The sequence below is a fragment of the Gorilla gorilla genome, chromosome 20 (assembly GCF_029281585.2).
Source record: "Gorilla gorilla gorilla isolate KB3781 chromosome 20, NHGRI_mGorGor1-v2.1_pri, whole genome shotgun sequence".
In the NCBI taxonomy this organism is placed as follows: Eukaryota; Metazoa; Chordata; class Mammalia; order Primates; family Hominidae; genus Gorilla; species Gorilla gorilla.
Window position 1 is genome coordinate 11,973,246 of NC_073244.2, and position 17,832 is coordinate 11,991,077.

The 17,832-nt window shown below is 44.6% G+C and overlaps 1 protein-coding gene across 9 annotated transcripts in view; it reads left to right on the plus strand.

Moving 5' to 3' along the window:
• ACSBG2 (acyl-CoA synthetase bubblegum family member 2) overlaps positions 1-16,707 on the plus strand; it is an 83,345-nt gene extending 66,638 nt beyond the window's left edge. For 6 of the 9 annotated variants that reach the window (XM_055371412.1, XM_055371410.2, XM_063702014.1 and 3 more), the window contains 8 exons: positions 914-1,081; positions 6,460-6,641; positions 6,748-6,981; positions 9,090-9,307; positions 10,932-11,071; positions 11,246-11,492; positions 14,205-14,313; positions 16,273-16,707. In XM_055371412.1, the coding sequence (XP_055227387.1) occupies positions 914-1,081; positions 6,460-6,641; positions 6,748-6,981; positions 9,090-9,307; positions 10,932-11,071; positions 11,246-11,492; positions 14,205-14,278 (1,263 nt within the window). In that variant the 3' untranslated portion in view covers positions 14,279-14,313; positions 16,273-16,707. Of the gene's footprint in view, positions 1-913; positions 1,082-6,459; positions 6,642-6,747; positions 6,982-7,095; positions 7,157-8,601; positions 8,720-9,089; positions 9,308-10,915; positions 11,072-11,245; positions 11,493-14,204; positions 14,314-16,272 lie in introns of those variants that run through there. The other 3 variants (XR_010132199.1, XM_063702016.1, XM_063702017.1) reach the window with 3 other exon arrangements.
• Positions 16,708-17,832: the final 1,125 nt, after the last annotated feature.

Genomic DNA, 17,832 nt, shown 5'->3' on the forward strand with positions numbered 1-17,832 from the left:
TATGGGTACCCAGATGTCCATCATCTGTGCTGCAATGTGGCTGAGTGGGAGGTAGCTGACCACCATCTCATGCTTGTCTGTCAGTTGAAAGTCCTTTGCCACTGCTCCTGCCATCCACGTGATCTGTAATATAAGGGACAATCCAAGGTGCCTTATACTGACTTATGAAAAAACAACACACACACACACACGCACTCAGCCAGACTGCAGCACAGACGATGGACATCTGGGTACCCATAAAGATCGGGGCACTCACATACTTTAGGCTTAAGCACATGCTCTCAAGGTAAGATCGAATAAGGACCTAGGGCCCCCACTCCATCCTCTTGGGCAGCCCAGATGAGTAGATGGTTGTTAATCATTTGACAGATTTTTTGGGTGAAGCTCCAAAAATTTTGGGAGAATTATAGTTACCAACCCCCAGGTGTTATGATGATTAAATGACTTGGTGTTTGTAAAGTATGAAGACAGTGTCTTGGTCATAGTAGGTGCTTTATAAGTGTTTACTTAATTAGTTTATTTATTTAGCTAAATACATTTAAAATGGCCCTCCAGGCTGGGCATGGTCGCTCACATCTGTAAACCTAGCACTTTGGGAGGCTGAGGCGGGAGGTCGCTGGAGGCCAGGAGTTTGAGGCCAAGCTGGAAAACATAGTGAGACCCCCTCTCTACAAAAAAAGTTAAAAAAAAATTAGCTGGGTGTGGTGGTGTGTGCCTATAGTCCCAGTTACTCAGGAGGCTGAGATGGGAAGATTCCTTGAACCCAGGAGTTTGAGGCTGCAGTGAGCTGTGATCACACCACTGCACTCCAGTCTGGGTGAGGCCCTGTCTGAAAAATAAATAAATAAAAATTTAAAAATAAAATGGCCCTTCTATGAGGGTGAGGCACCTTGGATTGTCCCTTATGTTACAGATCACATGGATGGCAGGAGCAGTGACAAAGGACTTTAAACTGACAGAAAAGCATGAGATGGTGGTTAGCTACCTCCCACTCAGCCATATTGCAGCACAGATGATGGACATCTGGGTACCCATAAAGACTGGGGCGCTCACATACTTTGCTCAAGCAGATGCTCTCAAGGTAAGATCGAGTAAGGACCTGGGGCTCCCACTTCATCCTTTTGGGCAGCCCAGGTGAGTAGATGGTTGTTAATCATTCGACAGATTTTTTGGGTGAAGCCCCAGGTCTAATGGTTTTATCTCTGCCCTCACCTTAATGCTCTATTTAGAAGCATTAAAAACAAGACCAGGCACAGTGGCTCAATCTGTAATCCCAGCACTCTGGGAGGCCAAGACGGGCAGATTGCTTGAGCTCAGGAGTTGAGACCAGCCTGAGCAAGATGGCGAAACCCTATCTCTACAAAAACCAATAATAATAGTAAATTTTTCTAAAAAACAAAAAACACCTGACCAAATGAAACAACTTTTTTTTTTTTAACCAGCTGGCTACATTCTCCTAGTTTTTATCTTTATCCAAGTCAGGGCATCCATGTATGGTTATGTAGATTGAACACTGAACAACCCAAGACAAAGATGTACTTGGTATTGAAAGTAAAGAGTGTGTGTGTGTGTGTGTGTGTGTGTGTGTGTGTGTGTGTGTGTGTTTATAAGTCAGTATTCCCAAATCTAAAAAGCTCCAAAAAACAGGAGTTTTTGGCAGCAAAGTCTGATCTGAATTGATAAGATATTGTTTGTGGTCTTCATTTTATTCCACTTACTGGGATTATGCATATATTTGTAGAATTTTTATACCACCTTTTCTTGACTTATACCCTTTAAGTATTATCTTTTGCCTTTCTATTGTGGTGAGGATTTAGCTCCCTTCCTCTCCTGTCTTCTCATTTCTCCTTCCCCATTCTCTCAAAATAAATTATTCTTAGTTAACTGAGCCAAGTAGTTTACTATATGATTCCATTTCCTGCTTGGTACTTTTTGTTTTTCCCAGAATTAATAGGTGCCTTTCTTTTCCAATTTGGTGAAGTTTTTGCATACATGTCCAGTTGCTCCATCTGATCTGTCACATGCTTATCAATAGTCTCCAAATGTTCAAATATTCATTGCATTATTATTATTATTATTATTATTATTTGAGATGGAGTCTTGCTCTGTTGCCCAGGCTGGAGTTGCAGTGCCATGATCTCGGCCCACTGCAACCTCTGTCTTCCGGGTTCAAGCAATTCTCGTGCCTCAGCCTCCCAAGTAGCTGGAACTGCAGGCCTGTGCCACCATGCCTGGCTGATTTTTGTATTTTTAGTAGAGATGGGGTTTCACAATTTTGGCCAGACTGGTCTCAAACTCCTGACCTCAGGTGAGCCTTGGCCTCCCAAAGTGCTGGGATTACAGGCATGAGCCACTGCACCCAGCTTCATTGCATTATTTTTTTCCTCCATCCTTTTGCACTTAGCTGGACTGTTGTTTTAGGTTGTCTTAGGTTGGGTACCCTAGAAGCAAAATCTGAGTTGGAGATCTTTGTGATTTATCAATGGGGAGCTCTCAGGTGAAAACCAAAAGGAAGTGAGGAGAGAAGGATAGGCTGGGGGAAAAAACAAGAAAGGACATACATTCAGCTGGATTGTAACTTCAGACTGATCCCATAGGAAGCTCTGAGGCATGAATGACACCAGAGTTGTTCCACTTTGAGGCAAGGAGGCTGTGCTTTTGTAACCCCAACTCAGATAGTCATTGGCTGTGGGCTCAGGCATCCATGTGGGATAGGGAGCATAACTTCCCAGTTATTTCTAAGTAAGGGCGGTTTTCTGGAAAAGAGGGAACCGTGGGCCACTAGAGATCTGATAGGACATCAACAGCATCTTCTACAAGCTGCCATACAGGGATATCCCTTCTTCCCACTCCTGGGTTGGATCCCCTATTTTCTGGGATCTTTGCCTTCTTTTTTGGATTATTCCTTGATTTAGCTGGATATCATTCATTGGTAGGTTTTGCAAAGTAGTTATGTGAGAGAACACTTTGATTTATTTTCTAAATATTGTTTTCTTTTTTTTTTTTTTTTTTTTTTTAGAGACAAGGTCGTGCTCTGTCACCCAGCCTGGAATGCAGTGGCATGATCATAGCTTACTGCAGCCTTAAATTCCTGGGCTCAAGGGATCCTCCCACCTCAGCCTCCCCTGTAGCCAGAACTACAGGCATGTGCCACCATGCCTGACTAATTTGTTTTACAGTGATTTTCTACGCGTCTAGACTTTGCAAACGGAGCCAGAAAAGAACTCTGACATTTTCCCCAAGTTACATTCTCTGAATTAGTTTCCTGTTAATGCCACAACAAATGAACAGAAACTTGGTGACTTAAAACAATATTTATTTATTTATTTAGAAATGGAGTCTCGTTCTGTCACCCAGGCTGGAGTGCAGTGGCAGTGGCATGATCTCAACTCACTGCAACCTCCACCTCCAGGTTAAACGATTCTCATGTCTCAGGCTCCCAAGCCGGGATTACAGGCATGCACCACCACGCCCAGCTAATTTTTGTATTTTTAGTAGAGACGGGATTTCACCATGTTGGCAAGGCTGGTCTTGAACTCTTGACCTCAAGTGATCTGCCTGCCTCAGCCTCCCAAAATGCTGGGATTCCAGGCATAAGCAAGCGTGCCTGGTCCATTTATTATCTTATAGTTCTGGTGGTCAGAAGTCTGAAAATGGTCTCACCAGGCTAAAATCAATATGTCACCAGGGCTGCATTCCTTCTAGAGGCTCTTGGGGAGAATCCATTTCCATGCCTTTTCCAGCTTCTAGAGGCCACCTATGTTCCTTATCTCAGGGCCCCTTCCTCCATCTTCACAGCCAGCAGTGCAGCCTCTTCCCCTCTCTGACTCTGACTCTCCTGCTTCCCTCTTATAAGGACCCTGTGATGACACTGGGCCAGCCAGATCATCCAGGATGATCTCCCATCTCAAGATTCTTAACTTAATCCCATCTACAAAGTCCCTTTTGCCATGAAAGATTACATATTCACAGGTCCCAGGAGTTAGAACGTGGACATCTTTAGGGGGCCATTATTTTGCCTCCCACACTCTCCATCAAGCAGGCTAAATCTTAGGGCCTTTGTACATGCTTCTAGAAGGTTCTTTCTCTTGTTCTTTGCAGGGCTGACTCTTCTTTGTCACTTAGCTCTCTGCTAAATATTTCCTTGGCCCCTCTCAATCCCTCTCATATGCCCCATGCTCAGTGCCTGAGATGTGTTAGGTCTTCAATACATATTTCCTTTCTTGGCTGAATACATAATACACACACATTTACCTACAGGACCTGAGAAGTTCCCATTTTCCCACATCCTTACCAACTCCTAATATTGTCAAAATGTTTACAACTTGTCAATCTGAATAGTGACAAAAGTGTCTTAATATTTTCAGAAATTTCCAGACTGTTTTCTGAAGTACGTGCACCAGAAATGTGCAAAGGTTACAGTTCCTCTACATCTTCACTAACGCATGTTTACTATCTGTTTTATTATTATTGCCATTCTAATTTGCATTTCCTTGGTGATTAATGATAGTGAGCATCTCTTCATGTGTTTATTGACCATTTACATATCTTCTTTGGAAAAAGAAATCTGTTCAAATAGTTTGCCCATATAAAAATGTGGTTGCTCTTTCTGTGCTAGCATGACTAGCAAAAAGAAAAGTAAAAGCCAGGCACGGCGGCTCACGCCTGTAATCCCAGTACTTTGGGAGGCCAAGGCAGGCAGATTGCTTAAGGTCAAGAGTTTAAGACTAGCCTGGCCAACATGGTGAAACTCCATCTCCTCCGTCTCTACTAAAAAAAAAAAAATAATAATACAAAAATTAGCCAGGCGTGGTGGTGTGCACCCGTAAGCCCAGCTATTCAGGAGGCTGAGACAGGAGAATAGCTCAAACCTGGGAGGCAAAGGCTGCAGTGAGCCGAGATGGTACCACTGGACTCCAACCGGGGCAACAGAGGGAGACTGTGTCAAAAAAAAAAAAAAGGGAAAGGAAAGGAAGGCAAGGGAAGAGAAGGGAGGGGAAGGGAGAAAGAAGGAAAGAAAGGAAGGAGGGAGGAAAAAAGAGGAAGGAAGGAAGGAAGAAAAAAAGAAAAGAAAGAAAGAAAAAGAGAAAGGAAAAAAATGAAAAATGAAAAAAATTGGTTGCATATCTAATCTTACTGTTGAGTGTTAAGGGTTCTTTATATATTCTGGTTACAAATCCTTTACCAAATTTGTGGTTTGCAAACACTTTCTCCCAGTTCTATGGCTTGTTGTTTCCTCAATAATCTTTTGAAGAGGAAAAAGTGTTTAAGTTGGATGAAGTTTGATTTATCTATTTTCTTTTATGCTCTTGGTATCATATCTAGGAAATCTTTGCCTACTCTAAAGTCACAGGGATTTTCTTCTACGTTTTCATCCAAAAGGTTTTTAGTTTGAGCTCTTACATTTAGGGCTATAATGCATTTTGAGGTAATTTTCATGTTTGGTGAGAAATAAGGCTCTAACCCTGAGTTTTGTGGAAGCATTTGTTTTATTTTGTTTTGCATTTGAATAGTCCCCCCCGCCCTCCACTAAATTGCCTTGGCATTTTGTTGAAAACCAACTGATCATAAATGTAAGGTTTTATTTCTGGATCTTCTATTTTGTTCCACTGATCTGCATCTCTGTCTTTACGCCAAAGCCTCACTGACTTATTACGCTAGCTTGATAGCAGGATGGCTAACGTTTCCTGGTTTGCCTGGGACTTCCTCAGTTTTAAAACAGAAAGTTTCACATTTCAGATATTCCTGCAGTTCTGGGTAAACCAGGACGGTTGTTCACCCTACTTTAGAATAAATTTTAAAATCAGGTAGTAAGTCCTCCAATTTTGTCTTTCTTTTCCAAAATTGCTTGGGCTATTCTAGGTCCTCTGCATTTCTATATAAATTTTAAAGTCGGCTTGTCAATTTGTATTTAAAAAAAAAAAAAAAAACACTTGCCTAGATTTTGATAGGGGTTGCATTGAACCTATAGGTCTCTTTGGGGGAGAATCTTGCATCCTTTTTTAACAGTTGTATAATATTCCACTGCATGCTTGGACCACAGTTTCTTTAGCCAACCCTTTGTCATTGAACCTGTACGCTGTTTCCATTCTGTTACAAAACAGTGTTGCAAAGAACGTCTTGAATGTGTTTCTTTGTGTGCCTGAGTCTTTCCTTCAGCTGAATTCCTTCACCCACAGAAGTGAAGTTAACAGGTTGCATTTAAAATGTTAATAGTACTGTCATGTTACCTTCCAAAAATATTTTGCCAGTTTATGCCTCTCATCAAATCCCTAGACAGAGTGCAAAAATCTGACTGGCCAACCTAGCTAATGGGTTGTCTCCTTTTGGTTGGGAGCCCTGCGTAATCTGATCGGTGAAGGAATGTTCTCTTGGGCAAAGTTGGGTGGATCAGGAGAGATGGACATCCCTGGTGCACGGAAGGCCCTGCTGTGGCTAACCTAGCTTCGTTCCATACAGGGCACCTTGGTAAGTACTCTAAAGGAGGTAAAACCTACTGTCTTCATTGGAGTGCCTCAAATTTGGGAGAAGATACATGAGACGGTGAAGAAAAATAGTGCCAAGTCCACAGGCTTGAAGAAGAAGGCATTCGTGTGGGCAAGAAACATTGGCTTCAAGGTCAACTCAAAAAAGATGTTGGGGTAGGTGGAGCATCCAGAGGGCTGGGAGGGTAGTTGGTGAGGAGGCTCAGCCTTCTCCAGTGGGTCCCATCAGCCCTTCTCCACTTGATGGCATTCTTATTCACAGGAAATACAATACTCCCGTGAGCTACCGCATGGCTAAGACTCTCGTGTTCAGCAAAGTCAAGACATCCCTTGGCTTGGATCACTGTCACTCTTTTATCAGTGGGACTGCACCCCTCAACCAAGAGACTGCCGAGTTCTTTCTAAGCTTGGACATACCTATAGGGGAGTTGTATGGGTTGAGTGAAAGCTCGGGACCCCACACAATATCCAACCAGAATAACTACAGGCTTCTAAGGTACCAGCCCCCGGGGCAGACCCCTGCTCCTCCCATAACATGGGGTTAAGAGGGGGAAGGTGGGTGGATAGATGGGCCTCTGGGTTAAGAGGAATCCTGACGTGGTGTCTCCAGAATGATCCTGTTCTCCAGCCTCCAAGTCCTAACTCCGCATGACCGTGGGAAACCCTGGATGGTAAGAGAGCCCACAGATAAGGGGGATGGCTCTCTGAGTTCTGCCTTCAAGTTCACCGCCTGTGACCTCAGTACCTTTCATCCCCATGATCCTCCATCTCAAAACACCTCCATGGCCGATTCCTGGCTTTCTCCCAAGCTCAGCTTGCCCTAGGCTGCAAGGTTGAACCCAATGATAAGAAAACTTTAAGAATACCAAATTGAGGTTCAACTCCCCATCTGAGAGCTGTCACAGTCATAGAATCTTCTGGTTGTGTCTCTCCCTGACTCCTTCCTTTTAGCATGGGTGAGGTTTGAAAAAATCTTTTCATACATGTGTTTGTTTATTAAATTTTAATTAGAGATAGGGTCTCACTTTGTTGCCCAGGCTGGAGTGCAATGGTACAATCATAGATCACTGTAACCTTGAACTTCTGGATTCAAGCATTCCTCCTGCCTCAGCCTCCCAACTAGCTGGGACTACAGGCATGAGCCTCCATGCCTGGCAATTTTGTAAAAATTTTTTTGTAGAGATGGGGTCTTGCCATGTTGCCTAGGCTGGCCTTGAATTCCTGGACTCAAGCAATCCTCAGCCTCCCAAAGCGCTGGGATTACAGGCATGAACCACCATGCCCAGCATTTCCATACATTTAAAAGTCATTTGTACTTCCTTTCCTATGAACTGTCTGTCCATATTATCTGCCTGTTTTAAAAATTAGATGATTGGTCCCTTTATTATTGGTTTGTTGGCACTCTTTGCATATTAGGAAAATCAGCCCTTTGTCTTTCATATGAGTTACAAATATTTCATCCCCTGGCTTGTCATTGGTATTTTGATTTTAGTTAAGATGTTTTTTACTGTGCAGAAATTTGTGGTCACAAATTTAGATGGTTGAACTTATCGATCTTTTCTTTTATGGCTTCTGGATTTTTCTACATACCTAAAAAGGCTTCAGTGGGGGAAATCATAAGGCAGCTCTTTGTAAGTTTTAAATTTCTCAGGTCTGTCTTCATTTTTTCTTTTGCTAACCGGGGGAATACCTACATTTAACCCTGGGACCATTGGCCTTGCTAACTGTTAATCAAAGAGATCTCAGCAACACAAGGAGAAAATATTTCCTTTCCGGCATCCTAGAACTGCACTGGCCAGCGCTATCTCTAGGAAAAAAAAAAAAAAAAAAGACAAAGAACCCAGATTTCAAATAGTGCTACTCTGTTTTATGAAAGTAACTTTTACCTCTAAAGAGATTGTAGTTGGTTGTCGTACTTAAAATTAGCTGTCCTAATCACTGCAGAGAGGTCTACCTATCTGTTTTCTTAAAAATGAGGGTTTTGTTCCTATCTTTAAGCCAAAGGCATTTTTTTCTTTGCCGGCATATGTGGAGAAGAAAAAAAAAAACAAAAAACAGCCTGCAATGCTGCTGGATTTTCTTTCATTTTTTGTTTTTGTTTGTTTTTTTGAGACAGAGTCTTGCTCTGTCACCCAGGCTGGAGTACAGTGGCGTGATCACTACTCACTGCAGCCTTGACCTCCTGGGCTCAGGTGATTCTCCCACCTCAGCCTCCCAAGTAGCTGGGACCACAGGTATGCACCACCATGCCCAAATTTATTTTTTATTATTTTTGTAGAGACGGGGTCTCCATATGTTGCCCAGGTTGGTCTTGAACTCCTGGGATCGAGCAATATTCCCTCCTCGGCTTTCCAAAGTGTTAAGATTACAGGCGTGAGCCACCATACCTGGCCACTGCTGGGTTTCCCAGTTCACAAAGCCTTTGGGAATCTGACACGCTGGATTAAACACTGCAGCAAACACCTCCTTCTGTGCACTGGGGTGCATATCCAGCCTGCTCTAGCTGAGCAGAGTATTAGGCACCTAGGCTGAAGATCCAGGCAGAGCTGGGTGGCTGACTTTGTCTCTATGAGCCTCAGTTTCTCTGCTTCTGTCCCCTGGCAGCTGTGGCAAGATCTTGACTGGGTGTAAGAATATGCTGTTCCAGCAGAACAAGAATGGCACTGGGGAGATCTGCCTCTGGGGTAGGCACATCTTCATGGGCTATCTGGAAAGTGAGACTGAAACTACAGAGGCCATTGATGACGAAGGCTGGCTACACTCTGGGGATCTGGGCCAGCTGGACGGTTTGGGTTTCCTCTATGTCACCGGCTGCATCAAAGGTACCAGGGGCTGAGCTCTTTGGGAATCTCCTGCAAGCAGGCCCACCCTGAACATTTAAGGGCCCAGTGTACCAGCACGAAGGCCACCCCCAGTTCCTCACCTTCCAAGAGGAGCTGTGCAGAAACTCCTCAGTCTGTACAACCCAGCTCTATCCTCCTGTCCAGCAAAGAGTTACCCCTTGGTCACTTGGTATCCCGTGGTCCACCCTCAGGAGGATGGACCTGCAAAAGACAAGCCTTGGAACCTCCTGAAGCCCCTTTCAGAGTAGCACCATCCCAGAGGAAAACTCAGTAAGAGAAGGATAAAGAAATTCCTTGTGACATCATTTTGGCACCTGGATCCAGCCATACCTGAAAGCCAAAGACCTTTTGAACTTTTCAGTTATATTGAGCCAACAGTTTTACTTTTTTTAACTCAAACTCATTCAAGCTGGTTCAAATGGGCTTGAGTAAAAAAGTGCCATCTTCTTCTCCTGCATTTTAAGAGGATAATAATCTACAGAGTTGTAAGGATTAAAGAAAGTATAGAACAAGGATAAGCCAACTTTTCCTGAAGAGGGCCCTTTAGTAAATATTTTTGGGTTCACAAAACATGTGTCTCTGTTATAGCTTCTCAACTCTGTGATTTGTAGCACAAAAACAGCTGTTGACAACACATAAAGAATGGGTGTGGCCAGCTGCCAATATGAATATCATAATTTTTATGTGTCAAAAAATTCTTCTTTTGACTTCCAACAACTTAAAAATGTAAAATTCATTTTTAGCTTTTGGTTATACAAAATTGAATAGTGGCCTGGATTTGGCCACTATGGGCCATAGTTTGCCAAAATCTGATGGAGAACACTTAGTGCTTTTTTACTCAAACCCATTTAAGATGGGTTTAAATAGGTTTGAGGAAAAAAAAAAAAGCAAAACTGTTGACTCAACATAACTGAAAAGGTCAGTTGGCCAAAAGGTCAGCTGGCTTCAGGCATGGCTGGATCTGGGTGCCAAAATGAGGTCATAAGGAATTTTAAAATTCTTTTCTTGAGTTTTCCTCTGTGCTGGTACTATTTTATTTTTGAGAGAAGGTCTCACTCTGTTGGCCAGGCTGGAATGCAGTGGTCCAATTATGACTCACTGTGGCCTCAACTTCCCAGGCTCAGGTGATTCTCCCACCTCAGTCTCCTGAGTAACTAGGACTACAGGCGTGTGCCACCACACCTGGCTATTTTTTTGCAGAGACCCGGTTTCACTGTGTTGCCCAGGCTGGTCTAGCACTTGTGGGCTCAAGTGATCTGCCCACCTCAGCCTCCCAAAGTGGCAGGATTACAGGTGTGAGCCACTGCGCCTGGCCGCTAGGTTTTTGTTTTTTGTTTTTTTTGAGATGGTGTTTCACTCTTGTTGCCCAGGTTGGAGTGCGGTGGCACGATCTCAGCTCACTGCAACCTCCGCCTCCCAGGTTCAAGTGATTCTCCTGCCTCAGCCTCCCAAGTAGCTGGGATTACAGGTGCACACCACCAAACCTGGCTAATTTTTGTATATTTAGTAGAGACGGGGTTTCACCATGTTGGCCAGGCTGGTCTCAAACTGGGGGTTCCACGTTGTCATGGCTGGACATGTACCAAGCCAAGCTCTGTTCCAGAAATCCTTATCACTGCTGGTGGTGAAAACGTGCCCCCCATTCCCGTTGAGACCTTGGTTAAGAAGAAGATCCCCATCATCAGTAACGCCATGTTAGTAGGAGATAAACTGAAGTTTCTGAGCATGTTGCTGACGCTGAAGGTAACATGGGTTTGCTGTCATTGGGGGAAGTCTCTGCAGCCGGTCTTGGGTTCCCTGGCCCCACCCCAGGGTCAAGAGGATGCACCTGTGGGTTCAAGACCCACTTCTTGGTCTGTGGGCCTGGGGAGGGGTGCTGGTCAAGGAGCATGTGGTGACAGAGGTGTCTGGGGGCAGTGTGAGATGAATCAGATGAGCGGAGAACCTCTGGACAAGCTGAACTTCGAGGCCATCAACTTCTGTCGGGGTCTGGGCAGCCAGGCATCCACCGTGACTGAGATTGTGAAGCAGCAAGACCCCCTGGTCTACAAGGCCATCCAGCAAGGCATCAATGCCGTGAACCAGGAAGCCATGAACAGTGCACAGAAGATTCAAAAGTGGGTCATCTTGGAGAAGGACTTTTCCATCTATGGTGGAGAGCTAGGTGAGTGGCCATGACATTTGGAGGCTGGTCCCTTGTTAGCATCTGGGACTGTATGGGCTCTGAAGAGACAGGTCCTTTTCTGAAGGTCAGAGGGTCTATGAGACCAGCCAGGGACCAGGAGAGGGATGCTGCCACCTTTAGCTAACTGGTCCCCAGCTCCTCATCTTGGAAATAAAATCCAACCTCCTTACTATAGCTCTATACAATCTCTCGCCTGCTGACCTTTCATTCACTTTGCACCAACTCTATGGGCTTTCTTGATGTTCCTGCAGCTCTCTGGGCTTTGTCCAACTATAGGGCCTTTGCACCTGCCAGTCTGCCTCCCTGGGAATACCCTTCCTCCTCAATTCCTTGCCTGGATGGCTTCTTCTCATTGTCCAGGTCTCACCCTACAGGCCTCTTCCTCCTCAGAGCAGCCTTGTTACAGGACCCCCAGGTTTGTATGTCCACTGCACAGTAATATACCAATACACTGAGACAGCAGGGGATGCAGCAAAGACAGAGTTTAATTATGGTCAGGCACAGTGGCTCACGCCTGTAATCCCAACACTTTGGGAGGCTGAGTTGGGCAGACTGCTTGAGCCCAGGAGTTTGAGACCAACCTGGGCAACATGGTGAAATCCTAACTCTACACAAAATACAAAAATTAGCTGGGTATGGTAGCAGTGCCCAGCTACTCAGGAGACTGAGAGGATCAGTCGCTTGAGCCCAGGGAGGTCAAGGCTGCAGTGAGCCACAATCATGCCAGTGCACTCCAGCCTAGGCAATGCAGTGAGACCCTGTCTCAAAAACAAAAAACAAACAAACAAAAATAAAAAAGGAAATTAAATTCCCTTGCAGGGAGGCCAACCGAGATGAAAGGAACCCTCAAATGTCTCTTTGAGGAATTCTGGGCTGGGGTTTTAAGGGGATCTTCATTGATTGGTTGGGGTAAAGGGGATGAACTCATCGGATGTGGAAGCTGCATTCTTTGGTAAGTCAGCTCCCGTGGGGTCCTTCAGATCAGCGGGCATCAGTAGTTTCACTGGTATGCAGGACTCGAAAGGGTATCTCAGATGGAAAACTTAACCTTTCACAATGCTTAATATGTTATCTGTAGAGCAGTTAAGGGGAACTATATCTTGTGATTGGGTTTTTGTGTGTGTGTGTGATTCTGGGGCAATAGGCAAACAGCTAGCTACGAGGAAGGGGTCAGAGAGCAAACCGACCTAAGGATGAATGTTGAGTGTGCTGTAAGTGTGGCTGATTTTAGTTTCTCCCTCTCCCTTCTTCTCTGATTAATATTATAAAGTTTTCAGGGATGGTTTCAGCCTTCCCTGACCATGCTGGCTAAAGTGGCTTGCCATCGTCCTTAATATTTCACCCAGTAGCTTGCTGCCACCCCCATTATACCACCCTGTCTTCTTTAAAGCATCAGAACATGAAATTAGTCTCTGTATGTTTTATTTTTGCCTCTCTTCCCCCACGTGGGAAGGGCTCACTCCAGAGTGGGGATACTGGATTCTACTAATGTACTTTCATTTGCGAGGTTGCTGTCAGCGCTCGGCTGTAATCTGACGGTGTGGATGGAAGAGTCAGAGCAAGTATGTGGCAATGAACAACCTGGGTTCAAATCCTGTCCCCTCTACACAGGGAAGTGACTTGTCCCACTGAGTCTTGTTTTTTTGTTTGTTTGTTTTGAGACAGAGTCTTGCTCTGTTACCCAGGTTGGAGTACGATGGCACAATCACAGCTTGCTGCTGCAGCCTTGAACTCCCAGGCTCAAGCGATCCTCCCACCTCAGCCTCCTGAATAGCTGGGACGAGGGCGCGCCACCATACGTGGCTATTTTCTTTCTTTTTTTTTTTTTTTTTTTTGAGACGGAGTTTTACTCTGTCGCCAGGCTGGAGTGCAGTGGTGCGATCTCAGCTCACTGCAACCTCCACTTCCCAGGTTCAAGCGATTTTCCTGCCTCAGCCTCCCAAGTAGCTGGGACTACAGGTGCGTGCTACCATGTCCAGCTACTTTTTTGTATTTTTAGTAGATACAGGGTTTCACCATTTTGGCCAGGATGGTCTTGATCTCTTGACCTCGTGATCAACCCACCTTGGCCTCCCAAAGTGCTGGGATTACAGGCATCAGCCACCGCGCCCGGCCGCTATCCTCTTTTTGTTTTGTAGAGATGGTGTTTTGCCATGTTGTCCAGGCTGGTGGTCTTCTCATCTATAAGTTGAAAACACAGTCCTTGTGGGGTTGCTTGAGACACCCAGAGGGGCTTCAATGCCCCTGGTGACTCAGAGGCTTTCAGTGAAAGTCCTGGGCTGAGGGAGCAGACAACTCCCAGTTTGAGACTTGATTCTGCCATGCACTTGCTGGCTGACCTCAGAGGAACTGGTCCTCTCTATGCCCCAGTTTCCTCACCTGTAAAATGGGGATAGGGGCATGGTTTGAGATGATGATATCCCTCCTCCATTGGGTGCACAGTCCACATCAGGCACAGAATGCAGCATGCTCTTCGCCTTCCAGCTCACAGAATCCTCACCACAGCTGAAGGATCACATGGAAGTTTTATCATCCCCATACAGATGGCAAAAGTTACACACCCTGAAAGTCAATGGCACAGCCAGCCACCCAGCCTAGCCCCAGGCATGGGACTCTGTTGCCTGGTCATGCATGGGTGTGTGTAATTTTCTTTTATCTCCACAACTCAATTGATTTCTCCTTTCTCGATAGGTCCAATGATGAAACTTAAGAGACATTTTGTAGCCCAGAAATACAAAAAACAAATTGACCACATGTACCACTGACTGCTTTGATGGAGCTGCTCTCAGCTGTTCTGATGGTGAGATTCAGTTGCTTGGCTTTGCTGGGCTATGCATTCAGAGTCCAAGAGAGGGCTCCACTGTGTGGCAGGCAGATCTGTGACTGGAACTGCAGAAAACACACACATACACACACACACACACACACACACACACACACACACACACACACACTCTTAGTTGCAGTGGATTCTGAGTAGCAGGCTTCAACTCATGCTGTCTCTACTCTACCAGGGTCATGGTAGCGTGTGTAAACTCCTTCAGCTGGCCACCAATGTTGTTAGCTGTGCTTCCTGCCTTTTCTATTTGTTTCTAGAAAGTAGGAGGCAATGAATCCCAAATGTCTCATTGGGTCTTATTTGGAGAAGGCCTTTGTCAGAAACTTTAGTGGAGAAAGTTCTACTTGCCAGGAACTCAAGGAATGAGGTGTGTTGGCCCATTACACAGATAATAAGGGATGGAGGCTTGAACTTCCACTATCCACCGTTTATCCTCTCCTTTCCCCAAGACATGTGCAGAGGGAGCCTCCATGAAACCATGAATCACTGATAGTTATTAAGGTGTTTTTTTTTTTTTTCTTCACTAGATGCACAGTGCAGGCAGAAAGTAGAATGCGTCTTCAATTGTCCTATAGGCTGCCTGTAACCTTTTCATGGGCAACTTGTTCTAATGCCACCAGCCAACCCATGTTTTAGTTTGCTGGGGCTACATTACAAAGTACCACAGACTGGAGGGCTTAAACAACATAAATTTATTGTCTCACAGATCTGGAGGCTAAAAGTGTGAGATTGAGAGGCTGGCTGGCTTGGTTCCTTCTGAGGGCTGTGAGGGGAGGATCCATTCCAGACTTCTCTCCTTGGCTTGCTGATGGCTGTCTTCTCTCTCTGTCTTCACATCGTCTTCCCTCTGGGTGTCACTGTGTTCAAATTTCCCTTTTATAAGGACAGGTTAGTAAGATTAGGGCCCATCCTAATGACCTCATTTTAACTTCTATAATGATCCTGTTTCCAAATAAGTTACACCCTGAAGTACTAAAGGTTAGGACTTCAACATGTGAATTGTGGAGGGATACAGCTCAGCCTGTAACTCATCATATCCATTGTCCTTTGTTCAATGTTAACTGGTTTAACCCTTCCACACCTTCATTTGTTGATGTCGTGTGGGTGGGCCCAGCAGTTCAATGTACCACATTCATAATTCTTCATCTTTCGCAAGATTTCCAATTTCACTTTCCAGTTGAATGAGAAACCATTGGACATTGATGTGGGAGTGAGAGATGGACCCTCTTACACCAGTGCTGTCCAATATGGCAGCCACTGGCCACAATGTGGTCTGTCCAAACCAAGATGTGCTGTAATACATAAAACACACACTGGGCTTCAAAAGCTCTGCACAAAAAAAAAAAAAAAAGAATATACACTATCTCATCAGTATTTTAAAATTTTGATTACATGTTGGGATGATATTTTGGAATACTGGGTTATGTAAAACATTTATTATTAAAAGTAATTTTACCAGTTTTAAATTTTTATTTACTTTTTAGAGACAGGGTCTTGCTCTGTTGCTCAGGCTGGAGTGCAGTGGTGCATTCATACCTAATGTTTTAAATGTTTTTGTAGAGATGAGGTATTTCTATGTTGCCCAGGTTGGTCTCAAACTCCTGGCCTCAAGCGATCCTCCTGCTTCAGCTTCACAAAGTGCTCTGATTACAAGTGTGAGCCACTGTGCCTGGCCAAGTTCCTTTTTTAAAAATGTAGCTGCTATACATTGTTAAATTGCATAGGTGGCTCCAGTAATGTTTCTTGTGGATAGTGCCACTCTAAAGTGCATTGTGGGGAGATTTTGGGTGACGGCCAATTTATAAATGGATCAATTCACTCGGGAATATTTTCATCATCTGGTGACTGTGGGATCTTGGAGACTGAATGCACATATTACGAGAATCCCCATGTGATAACTTGTGTTTCTCCTCTTTGCAGCCTTCAGCAGGAAGACCTCATTGCAATAAGTGAAATGCTGCTCTAGGTAGAAGCTCTCCCTGCTGTTTTTAAGAAGCCACATTCCTCATTGGTCAGTTTCTTGATTGTTCGTCTGTTGGAGAGGTGCTCCCTAGAAGAACCTGCCATACGTTTCAAAGCAATAAAATCACTGTAGATCTTTCTAAGGACCTTCAAGTCATGACTCCAGGGAAGCCTATTGGGAAGTCTACTAAAAACTGCCTGATTTAGAAGAAAGACCTGAACTTGTGGGCTCCCATTTGATTTTTTTCTCCTCAGGGGACTTAGACATTAGAAAGAAAGAGCCTCACAGATTTGAAGAACTGGACCCCCGAATCAACTCACCTGCCTGGAAGCAACTGGGAAACCCTTCCAATAAGTCCTGATAATAAAGCACTTCAGGGTCCCATGTCTTGATTTTTGGCTTGACAGAAATACTTTGGCCTTTATTTAGTGTGATGGGGAGGGCTTGGACTCTGAAATCAGTTCTGGGTTCAAATTATGACCAGCTGTGATTTCAACTGTCTGAGGCTCGGAGATTTTAAACCTGGAAAGTAGATCCCCATCTCTGAGGGTGGCCATGGAAGTTCATGGAGATGATGTACAGGGAATGCAGTAGCTAACTCCAGAAAGTCCTCGGTTTGAGTTAATGGTTATCATCAACACAGTCACTCTTGGTTAACTCAAGAGTCAAGGTATGACTCTTGACTAATTCCATCATTAGGGAGGAGTTTTGCTGTTGTAGTAAGTTAAGTAAACTTAAAGAAAATGGTTTATTCCTCTCCCATCCAACAGTCCATTATAAGCAGACCAGAGCTGATAAAGCATATTCATAGTGTGTCCCCGAAATATTAGTAGGGAGAGTGGGAGAGGGAACATCTCCCAGCCTGGACAGAAACAGCATATCAGGAGCAACAAAACTCCCAGTGTCTTTTAAGCTTCTAGATACTCAGAGGCAGGCCAGAGACCCTTTTGAGTTCCATTTTTTAAATACACCAGAAATTTAAAATGACATTCTCCTTGCAAAAAAAAAAAAAATTAATGCAATGCAGATAAGGCTAATGTCGTATTTGATTGCTGTACTAGGCCATTATTGCACTGTTATAAAGAAATACCTGAGATGGGGTCATTTATAAAGAAAAGAGGTTTAATTAATTAGCTCATGGTTCTACAGGCTTTATAGAAAGTATGGTGCTGGTGCCTGTTCAGCTTCTGGTGAAGCCTCAGGGAGCTCACAATCATAGCGGAGGGCAAAAGGGGAGCAGGCATGTCGCATGGCGAAAGCAGGAGCAAGCCAGAGGGAGTGCCACACATTTTTAAATGACCAGATCTTTCGAGAACACACTATCGTGAAGACAGCCCCAAGCCATGAGGGATCCGCCCCCCTGCCATGACCCAAACACCTCCACCAGGCCCCACCTCCAGCACAGGGGATTACAGTGCAACATGAGATTTGGGCAGGGACAAATATCCAAACCACATCAATGGCCCTCCTCAATTATTTGGTGGGCTTTTACTTTTTAATGAGTTAGTACAGTTGGT